The 11,129-nt window shown below is 47.1% G+C and overlaps 1 protein-coding gene across 1 annotated transcript; it reads right to left on the reverse strand.

Annotated features, from left to right (window-relative positions):
* Nucleotides 1–6,828: 6,828 nt before the first annotated feature.
* Nucleotides 6,829–10,676, reverse strand: LOC141991521 (uncharacterized). The gene is made up of 4 exons (XM_074959844.1): nt 10,520–10,676; nt 9,895–9,939; nt 9,009–9,073; nt 6,829–7,399 (listed from the first exon to the last, which is right to left on the reverse strand). The coding sequence occupies exons 1-4, from the start codon at nt 10,659–10,661 to the stop codon at nt 7,310–7,312; spliced, it is 342 nt and encodes a 113-aa protein (XP_074815945.1). The 5' UTR covers nt 10,662–10,676; the 3' UTR covers nt 6,829–7,309.
* Nucleotides 10,677–11,129: the final 453 nt, after the last annotated feature.

Below are 11,129 nucleotides of genomic sequence, written 5' to 3' on the forward strand. Positions count from 1 at the left end.
GGAACTTCCAGCCCTACACTCAAACCCACAGGCCATCCCACCGTAGGCTGCGCCATCCATTCTACTCATATTGCTTTCCTCTGCCCAAGAGGATGGAGTGGAGCATCTGGCCTGCATGCAGGTTGAGAGCTCTTTGGTGCACGGACCAGCTTTTTGTGGTGTTGGTACAGCGCCTGGCACAACAGGGTGGCAGTCTAGGACTAGAGCTCCCAGCTGCTACTGTGACACAAATAATACATAATGGTGATCATAACCAAGCTGTGGCTCGCTATGGACTTGCATTTAGCAGAAGTCTAGTAAAATAGTAAAGCAGGAAAGGACAGCTGTGTGATTCTGCCTCCAGCTGCCTGGGGTTTGGAAATCAAATGTCTTGCTCATGCCAAGGCTCCTCTGGAGAATGCCCAAGCGCGTACAGGAAAGAGTCAAAAAGGCACACAAGACAAGAGTAAACCTGACACTGAGCAGCTGTGAAAGTTCAAGAGTCCCCGTTTCTCTCTCTCTGCACAATGAAGCTCTGGATTAAGGTTACATTATTCCACACTGCATTGTGTCACACGGGCTATTTTGGTCAGGAAGTAGCTGCGCCCATATTTGGGAAAGTCTCTCACATTGAAGGGTAGGCTGAAGGGCAGCGATGAGAAATGGCTCCTCAGAAAGGCAGTTTTACTGTGGGGGAGAAAGGCTCAGAAATTCTCCCCTTAGGCCCTTCTCCCCATTAACAGCAGAAGCCCCTGCTCTAACCCTGACCAAGTGCCTCTTCTGTGGCCACTACGTATTGTGGCTTGTGAGCAAGGTACTCAAGATGCTGGCACTTCTGGGAGAAAATGCTGAGGGGACAAGGAAAAGTGGAACTTGCCATCCAGGAGTAATCGCCTCAGAGATTTAAGGCAAAGTTACAGCTGAGATTTTACATACACCAAAATGTACAGCAAAAATTTACATGCCCCCCCCAGCCACTATAACTCTGCTCCTGGCAATCTGTTCTTCCCATCAATTGCACAAAGCATTGTAACTGCAATGCCTTACTAGACAGAATGACAGATACATGGATGGATCCGCAGCTTTGACACCTTTGACCAGGGCCAGCTCTAGGTTTTTTGCCGCCCCAAGCCAAAAAATCCCCCCCCTTTTTTTTTTGGTTTTTACACGTTTGCACTTTGCAATGTTTTTGTTTTGTTTTCACTGTTTAAAATAAAAAAAAGTGAAAACAGAATTTGTAGTTAGTGAAATAAAACAATTTCCTACGAGTGTACTCATTTAATTTTAACAAAATCACAATTACAAACAATTTGGGTTCAACTATACCCTGTAATGAAAAATGTTAGTGTCTTCCGGTGCGCCCAGTTTCTCATAAATTAAAAGAATTTATATTAACTGAATTTTTCTGGTTTTTATACTTGCATAGTCTTTTAATCATTCAGTGAAATCTAAATTTTTTGCAATGGGACTTTCAATTGAAATTAATGCAAGTCCTGACAAATGATTTTGAGACATGGTGGACCTCAAATAATTTTTTAGTAATTTCAGTTTTGAGAAATGGCGCTCACCAGAAGCCACTGATACTGGTAATGTTAAAAGAATGCGTAATGCTACCCCAGTGTTTGGAGTGAGGTGCTCGGGGCCGTCCATCCTGCCCATGGGCCCCCAGCCCGGTCTCAGACCCAGACCCAGCCGCGCAGAGGGGACAATAACCGACAGAGTGGCTGGGGGGCGGGTCAGCCACTGGGAGGGGGGCGGACCGGGGTGACCGCCCAGCGCCGAGCCACCCGGGGCAGTTGGTCCCTTACTGGCCATGGATCCTGCCCCGATCCCGGGCTCCTCTCTGCTCCGGCTCCTCCACCGCTTGTGACATGTGTGGCAGGGGTGGGCGGGGGGGAGGAGCCACATCGCCCCTCTCCCCCGGTGGCGGGGGGCCAAGTCAGGGACTGCCCCTGGGCTGGGACCCCCACGCTGAGCTCGCCGCCCCGCCCCACGCAGGGGCTCATTGGTTGACTGAGCGGGGCTGGGGGGGAGGGGGGGAAGGGATGGCCAGAACGCAGCCCCTGGAAACGTGCCGCCCCAAGCACGTGCTTGATTTGCTGGTGCCTAGAGCCGGTCCTGCCTTTGACCCCTACAGAGAGTGAGAAGTTGTTCATGAAGGGACCAGCCCTGTTCTTAAAAGTCATCAAGGCCTCGAGCCTCAAAGGTATTTAGATACCTATCTCCCACTGAAATCAATGGGAGCGAGGCACCTAAATATGACTGAAGGTCTGGGCCTAGGGGACTAGATTGTCTCCAGGGGATTTCTCTAAAAATAGACTCTGCAGGAAGGGTTAAAACTAACAGGGCTCTCTCCCGCCAGCTGAGCCCATGCAGGAACCTTGCTTCCCAGGAACACCTACTTGTAGAGTAAGGACTGGCGTCCCTTGCTTCAGAATGTATTTAACACAGGCCATCTCCAGCTCCTGAACAAGCTGTAGCAACTCTGAAACAGGGCTCAGTCTGGCCTCTGGGCTCAGAAGCTCCTCTCACTCAGTCACCCTCTGGCAGGGGAACTTAATGTTCAAAGTGGGAAAAACAGGGTGCCTGCTGGGGGGGTTGGGGGCAGGCAGAGACAAGCACTCGGCAAGATTATGGCAGCCAAGGGAAGGGGGATAGGGAGGGACAGCTACTAACTCTTCATTCCCCCCCTGCTTTCAGAATAAAAACTGGGTCATGTTACATCCCCCCCCTTCACTGTCTATCACTGGCCATTTTCTACCTTGTATCTGCACCTCCAGCTCCCTTCCTCCTAAGTCTCCCTGTTCTGACTCTTATGTTATTTCTTGCTCTTCTCACCTCTGATACTTACTGTGCTTTCCCCTTTCCTCACCTGCCTTCCTTCTCTCTGTGCCCTGCCCCTCTCCCCTGCCTCCATTCATTCATTTCTCCCCGACACCAAGGCTGCAGGGGCTGATTTAGGGGAGATGTTCAAAGAGCTAACTATGGTGAGCTTGTCAACTGCTGGGGGAGGGAGGGAGATAATAAAGCCTATAAATAACTGATGGGTCTAGAGCGTGAAAGGAACAGTCTGTGCAGCACAGAGAGCTGGGACTGGGACTAGGATTAAGGGGGCAGAACTAAAAGAAGGAAAATTGAGGCTAAACAGGACAAAAATCGTCCCCACAGGGGATGTGTTAAACCAGGGATCAGCAACCTTTGGCACGCGGCCCATCAAGGACATCCACTGACAGGCCGGGCAGTTTGTTTACCTGCAGTGTCCGCAGGTTCAGCCGATCGCAGCTCCCACTGACCGCTGGTCACCGCTCCAGGCCAATGGGGGCTGCAGGAAGGGCGGCCAGCACATCCCTCAGCCCACGCCGCTTCCCGCAGCCCCCATTGGCCTGGAATGGCGAACTGCGGCCAGTGGGAGCTGCGATCGGCCGAACCTGCGGAGGCTGCAGGTAAACAAACCAGCCCGGCCCGCCAGTGGCTTTCCCTGATGGGCCGCGTGCCAAAAGTTGCCGATCCCTGTGTTAGATTGTGGAATAGCTTCCCCAGGGAAGGCCGTCACCAGCAATATTAGAAAGTAGGCCAGAAAACACAAACACTCTTTCACTGGCAGGGGGGTGGTCTGAGAGGAAGCCTTCACCATCTCTGACCTCTGTGACTTACGCTCCCTCCTGGCTCCCAAAGCAACAATCCAGCCCAGCTCTCTGTTGCAGAGGAGGAAAAAACAAACACCCACAGCTTCTTTCTCTCTTTCACTCAAGCCTGCTTCTTAACTAGCCACAGCTGGCACTGACTGACAGCCCAGGCAGCTTCTTCCTATAGCAGCTTTTAACCTGTTTGTTGCATGACTGGGTGTGGGGTACATGCCCCTCATTACAGAGCATCCTTCCTTGGGTCCAAGGGAGAAGACACTCATCCTCTAGGTATCTAGAAGTTTTTACAGGCACATCTCCTGGGGACTCTCTAGTTACAAGGGAGAAGCAGAAGGAAAAAAGGGAGCAGGTGTATGCCTTGAATAAAAACATCAGACCATTTTTCACCTGACAAGCATCCCTTTTGCACCATCTGGCGGTGAACTGTCACTACAGCAACCCCACCACCAAATAATTGCTCCATCGTCATGTTCAAAGACAAAAACAATACGTGATCTAAAGAGCTGCCACAGGGTTGGCGTCAGCCCTCACGCTGTCACAACTTGTTCTTCCAGGTTGCACACTGGCAGGAGACAGCATGAAGGGGCACTGTGCTGTCCCCTGCTCTGAGGAGCAGTAGAGACGCTCAATCTCCAGGACTGTCAAGTCACCACCAAGTTCATTAAAGAGACAGTAACAACTAATTTTAACACAGGAACTCTGTAAAGCCATCAGGAATTGCTTAAAGTCTGGTAATTTTACATGACCCTACAAACATGGATCACATGTTTTCAGCAAGGGAGGCATTGATAACATCCATAATTACAGGGGTGACAGTAGCCACACCTGAACTCCCAACAGTTATCCATTATTTTTCAAGTACCTTATTGAATCCTATTATAAATGACAACACACACTATTTCTTCCCAGTGTAATAAAATAGTCAGCTAGATCTATAGCACAGTTCTGCCTCTATTTTTATTACTCAATCTCCTTCCCAACAAGGAAATGGAAATGCAACTGGCTTTGTGCCCCCTTTCTAGGCAATACAGAAGCTTTCTTCTGACTAGCAACACCAAGAGTGCTTAGAACAGGTTTGAGATAGTTGATGAAAACCAGAGGCAAACCATTTCCAAATGGGCAGCTGGAGATCAGAGACACTCTTCTTCACTTAAGCCATCTTTACACTTTTCTAGTAGTGTAAAGGGGCCATGAAATGCGGTAACTGATGTAGTAGGAAGAGAGCCTGAAATATAAGCCCTTGTATCAGAGGCCTGGTATGAGGAAGGACTTGCTCACAAAATCTGGCAAGAACAGGGCTGACAATGCAGAAATACACATTCCTAAGAAATGCTAAGCACAGATTACTCACACAAACACATCCCGATATCAAGTGGTACCAGAACATCCCGAAATCAAGGATGGCACAAAAAACATTCCCCAAGGATAACAGGAACACACCGAGCCCTCCTAAAAGATAAGGTCAGAATGACTTTACGTAATAGAGATGTTTTGATTTAACCAACATGTACAAGGTGATGGGTGATAACTAGCCACATCAGGGGGAAGTAACTATGTCAGAGGCAGTACTAATTTGTTTGTTTCAGGGTATAAAGATGTATCTCAGAGGGAGTCTCTTTGTCCAGCCGAGGGGTGCGTGGGGGGAATGGAAGGTCCTGCCATTCACTGAGTTGCATCCATTGTCACAGGCATACATGCCATGGTATCCTTGTAGAATCTGCCAGGGGCTATTACCGTGCTTTGTCGACAATAAACCTGGCCTCGTGCCTTCGTACCTTAATGGATCTTGTGGTCATTGGGCAGTTTGCTTGAGGTCTGCTGGGCCTGCTCTCTGCGCAGAGCTGGGGCAGCACACAGGGAGAACACACGCACACATACAGCCAAACAGCTAACACCCACTTTATGGCTTCAAACATACCAGAGTGCTGTGAAGAGGTCTTAGGACTTGCCTACACACAAAAGCTGCCCTGTTTTAATTACACTGGTAGATAGTGACACCCCCTTAGTGCGGATACAGTCATACAAGGCCTGGTCTGCACTACAGCTTACGTTGACCGGTCCTGTGTATCTACACTAAAATGTAACTCCCACTGATGTAACTTGCCCACTATGCTGACTTAACCTCTGCAAGAGGCGCAGCGCTTAGGTTGATGCAGTGACAGTGTAGACGCTGCATTGCGTACATCAACTATTGCTGCCTTTCAGAAACCATCCTACAATGCCCCCCACTGACCGTGAAATCTGTGCATTCCGGTGAGGATGCACACTGCCGACACAAGGAGTGTAGTGTGGACATGCAAAAGTGATTTAATTACTGTGGTGGCTGTACTTAGGTTGACTTAGTTTTGTAATGTAGACTTGACCCAAGTATAGGCCTTTCCCATACAGTATAACTGTAACAGTAAAATAAATCACACTCCTGACAGATGCAAAAACCTTGTGTTGAACAGGCCAAATGAGAATCAGGCCAACAGCATACTTTGAAGTGAATTGTTTCAAATGTTTGCGTTATGCTGGCTTGACCAGCATCATAACTCTACAGCCAAGAAACACCTCGTACCAGTGATGTGTAAAAAGGGGCCATTTTAATGACAGATGATATGTAAAGGTAGCCCAGAGTCATATAAGGCAGTGACTCATTGTTAATGTGGGGATGCACACACCTCATAGGTGATGCTTTACCTTTAAGGCATTAGACAGAAAACTACAGCTACTGTGGCCCTCCCCAGTGTATTTAAAACTGTCAGCTATCCCATTTTATATATAATCCCTTGGCTTTAGATAAATTGTCATTGACCTCAGTGATGGGTGCAGCAGAAATACCTAAATAGAATTTGGTTATGCAAAGTTAGGATGTCCCCGGATAACTACACTACCTTGTCGGTAGTAGAACCTACCACCGCTAGAGCAAGAATTTTGGTTCATCAAAACTATTTTTTAAATTGCAATTTCTGGAAAAGGAAGCTAGTCCTTTAGAGCAGGTATTTTGGTTCATACACAGAAAAGACATTTTACTGTAATCTGTCAAAGTAATCTGACAGTAAATTTTACCTCTTAGGCAATGACACATTCCTCAGGTTTATTTCTATATAAATGCAGAGTTTAGTGGATATCTCTTGGTACCAAGAAATACTGTTTTAACAGGACTACTCCTTCGGAAGGTATTCAACACCACCACTTTACATTTGAAGAAACTCACACAAGGTGCTCCATTGCCGGCTTTACTTTTAGAGTTCAAGTAACAAACACATTTTGTAACTTGGAAAAATAGGCTAGTGTGAAACACGTACGTAAAATCCAAAACCAGAGTCACACCAATAATGTGTTAGACTAAAAAAGCACTATGGGGGAACAGTCATTTCAGTTTCCTTTGAGGATAACAGACATCAGCTGGCAACTGTGAAAACTCCAGTTAATCTGAACAAAGATACACACACAGGTGACTATAAAGAGCCTCTAAGACACCTCAAATGATATTTAATATGGATTTTAAACTATTTGAATATTTAATATTGAATTTTTGAGAACTCAACATTTCGAAGGCTCGCCTTCAAACTCAAAAGGCCAGGATGTTTGCTCTTGAATTTTGTTACTTCTCATTTTATTTGTAAAAAAAATGCCAATAGAAAAAACTGCTTTTCAGGTTCAAAACAAGCCAGTCCTTTCACTGCAGAGAGGCACGCTGGTTACTTGGCATTGTTGGCCCGCATTTTTTTCAGTCCCTTCTTGTTGTGCTTCTTTGCAAATCGCATGTTCCTCAGAAACTTGGGATCAACCTATAAAACAAAAGTAAAAATAAACCAAATTGGGGGAGGGAATCGTAGGTCATTTGAAATGTACATTCAAGCTAGGAAGCTCGCCAGTGTTTCCCCACTTGGGACAGATACATTAGACATATTTAAAAAAAAAAGAAGTCCCCCCAAATTGGTGGCATTTAAATCTGAAACTACTTCAGAATTAAGAGTTCTAAACAACAGGTGTAGTTCTTAGAACTAAGCTAGTGTTTTCCCTCAGTTTTAGAAACAGTAACAAAGAGCACTTTGGAGTAGAAATTAGATAACGCTAATAAGGCAAATTTAATTTCCATGCAATGAGATCAAAATTTCATGTAATGATTTATTCTGGATCCAATATCACCGCCAACAAATCCTGTTGATTTTTTTGGGGGTAGTTCTTAGTATTTCCAGGTCAATACCAACAGTGCCTTGTCTTCACTAGGTTAAACGGTCTGACCTTACCATGTGTTAGCTAACATGGGGTAAGAAGATATCTTTTCCCCCATCCACTCATAAAGTATAAGGGCGAAATAAATATGTACTTCTTGGAGCAATCTATGCCACAGTACCACTGAAGTAGTATGTGTGGACACACACCAATGTGAACACAAGCTAACACAGTCAAACACTATAAAATGGCCCTAATTGTGGCATAACCAAAACACATTATGGAAGCTTTGAAGAATGACTGCATATACCAAGGTTTCAAGGGAATACAGATAAACCCCTAAACAAAGGGAATGTCTTATTCACTTTTGAGTGCAAGTAAACTTTATTTTCCAAAAAAGGGAGGAGCTGTTATTCCAGCTGTCTCATTTCACAGTTAGAGGAATTTAAAGCCACTTCTATCCTATGGAGAGGGGAGTTTCTCAACACCAGTAAGGACAGAGAAATAATACAAAGGGAACCAGTGACGTTAGAAGCCTAGGCAGAAAACAAATGGATTCAAAATGGAAAATAATTACCCAACCCATGTATATTCACTGAGGAAGAGAAACACGGGAAATAATAAAGATAACCCTTGCCCAGACTAGGATTTGAAAGGTGTCAGCTAATGTATGTTAGCAGCCTAGTTAGAGGTAAGGTAGCATGCTTTTAACAAAATGGTTCTCAAACTTTTGTACTGGTGACCCCTTTCACACAGCAAGCCTCTGAATGTGACCCCGCCTTATAAATAAAAAATAAAAACATTTTTTTATATTTAAACACTATTATAAATACTGGAGGTAAAGCAGGGTTTGAGGATGGAGGCTGACAGCACACGATCACCTGAGGGGTCATAACCCCCCAGCTTTAACAGGTGTTAAGCCAGTAGAGTTAAAGTGGAGTCTAGACAAGGCCTGTGAGACTAAACACTGTTTGTGGATAGGTAGTTACACAAATCTGCAACACAGTATATGACTGCAGGAAAGGCAAGTGCAAAACAGGGAAAAGAGAAAAATAAGGTTTACTGTAGTAAAGTTTAAACCCACGCATATTAGGAACCGAGACAACCATTTTCAACCAGAGGACTGGAAAGTAAGTGTGCAAGTACTGATGCTGGATGTCTACAGCTCATGTGTAAGACTGCAGAACCTGACAGCAAACTTATAAAAAGAGAAATAGTCACCCCCTTCAGAGATTCATATCTCTGGGACCTGGGTTTCTTGATACCATTTCTGTGCCATTTGCGAGCTGTTGACAGATAGAAACATTGACGGATTAAAAACAGAACTGCAGATATTATCTAATATTCCTGCTAGTATGCTATTTTTGCCCACCACTTATCATATAAAAAACCCCCACTCAATACAGAATTCAGTACAACACATCTAAACTTTTTAAATACAATCAGTAATTTAAAACAAACAAAAAAGTTCCTGCTTTCTGTAATTCCTTCCCTTTGCATCACATGAAGTTTAATAGTTGCTGGAACAGTTATGTTATTATTGTAGCTAAGTTTTGATGAGAAAAACGGTATAGAAAATATTTTATTCAACCGCACAACTGATTTTCAAGAATCCACAGAAACCAGTTTTCCTTGCTTTTTGAGGTGAGCACAAATCCTTTCTGTGCTGCTATATACTAACTTGACCATTTACATTTTATTTTTGCTTGTTTACAGTCACTTCCTTCAACTTGAGGCACGTTAGGCCACAAAAAGAGCAGGAATGCTTTCCTGTTGAGTGACATAAAAGTGTAAAATAACTCACCAGATTGGTTGATTTTCTTCTGAAGGAAAAATAAAATGAAGACCCTAACCCAATCTTTCTCCAAACTAGCAGTCTAGCAGAACACACCTGGAATTAGTCTGACAACCAGAGGATGGCAAAATATTTACCTATCCCAAGCCCATGCTAAGTATTAGTGTTATTGGCAGATCTCCACCATCTCTCTTCCACAAGCACTAAAGAGGCCGTGTTGAAAATATACCTTAAACTGTACCTGACTGTACTAAACCAAGCAACGTTTTTAAACTCTCAATGCTTTTGGGTCAGAACCAGACCTAAACTTACACTGGTTGTGAGTCGTGTGATTCTTGGACTTGGCCATGATTAAACCTGTGAGGGAGAAAGAAACGTTCAGCTCAGAACAGGCAGGAACAGAGGCACCAGACTCCTCTGCACCCACATGCTCTCTGATGCTTCCAAGAGGGGAATGCAGAAAAAGCATCCCCAGCCTATATAACCCAGCCCAAGAGATTATCCCTAACCTTCCCCCTGCAGCCACACGCGCAACCCACCCAATGGGAAATATCCTGTTCCAATTCCTCCTGCCTCTGGTTCCACAAATCTCACATGTCCGCCCTAAGCCCAGTGGGAGCCAGACTCGCCCCAAGCTTCGTCCTAACATTCCCCATCCCAGCAGCCCCAGTCCTGCTCCCAGGGGTTCCCCAGCGGCCCCAACCCCGCTCCCAGGGGCTCCCCCCCACAACGAGCTCCTACCCTCGGATCCGACTAGCCCTCAAAGCCCGATCCCAGAGATCCCCCCCCGGTTCCCAGCCAAGGGTCGCCGCGCACAGGAGCGTGCGCCGCGCCCCAGGCGGAGAGCGGGGGCCACCCCCATCACAGCCCGCCCTGCACAGGCCCCACCACCGCCTCCTGCGGGCACGATGGGACCGGATTGCGGAGCGACACTCACCCGCGCTCCACCGCCGCGGGGGCCGAGCCGGAAGAGAAGGGGCAGCTGCAAAGCCTTCTGGGAAACCAGCCGAGGGAAGCGGAAAGCGCGGACCGGAAACCTCAGTCCCCTGAGTCCGTCTGGAAACAGGGCCCGCGACCATGGAGGTTCCGGAGCGGGGAGGTGTAGGCAGGACGAGGTGTTGGGGGCGAGGCTGGGGTCGCGTGGTCGGGATACCCCGCGGCGCCCTCGCTGAGGTCTTCGAGCGCTTCACCGCTTGCAGCCGTCCAGCGCTCCGTGGGCAGGGCAGGGCTCCAGGACCGGGAGAGTTGGGCTGAGGTGGCCGTGGGGGCCGAGTAGTCCTGGGCAAACCTGGCCAGGCAACAGCAGCCCTGGCTTAGCCCCAGTGTGACGGCCGGGGGCCTGAGACACGGCGAGCCACGAGGTTTCCAAGAGGGAGCCCCCCCCCCGTCTTTCCCCGGGGGGAGGGGTGTGAGATTTGCCTCCTGCAGGGCCTGCTCTCAGGCTGAAGGCTCCCTGGGTGCTGTGTGAAGTCCTCAGGCCCGGTGGTGCACAGACCTTGCATTCTTTGCAGCCCTTCTCCTGGCGCTGTAGCAGCCATGCTGTCTGG

This window comes from Natator depressus, chromosome 7 (genome assembly GCF_965152275.1).
Source record: "Natator depressus isolate rNatDep1 chromosome 7, rNatDep2.hap1, whole genome shotgun sequence".
NCBI classification, from domain to species: Eukaryota; Metazoa; Chordata; order Testudines; family Cheloniidae; genus Natator; species Natator depressus.

Excerpts from the sequence above, each read along its gene's own strand:
- LOC141991521 (XM_074959844.1), bottom strand. The coding sequence starts at position 10,661 with ATGGTCGCGGGCCCTGTTTCCAGACGGACTCAGGGGACTGAGGTTTCC. Across the intron at positions 9,940-10,519 it reads CCCGCGGCGGTGGAGCGCGG|GTTTAATCATGGCCAAGTCC; the intron begins GTGAGTGTCGCT and ends TCTCCCTCACAG. Across the intron at positions 9,074-9,894 it reads TCACACGACTCACAACCAGT|CTCGCAAATGGCACAGAAAT; the intron begins GTAAGTTTAGGT and ends ATCTGTCAACAG.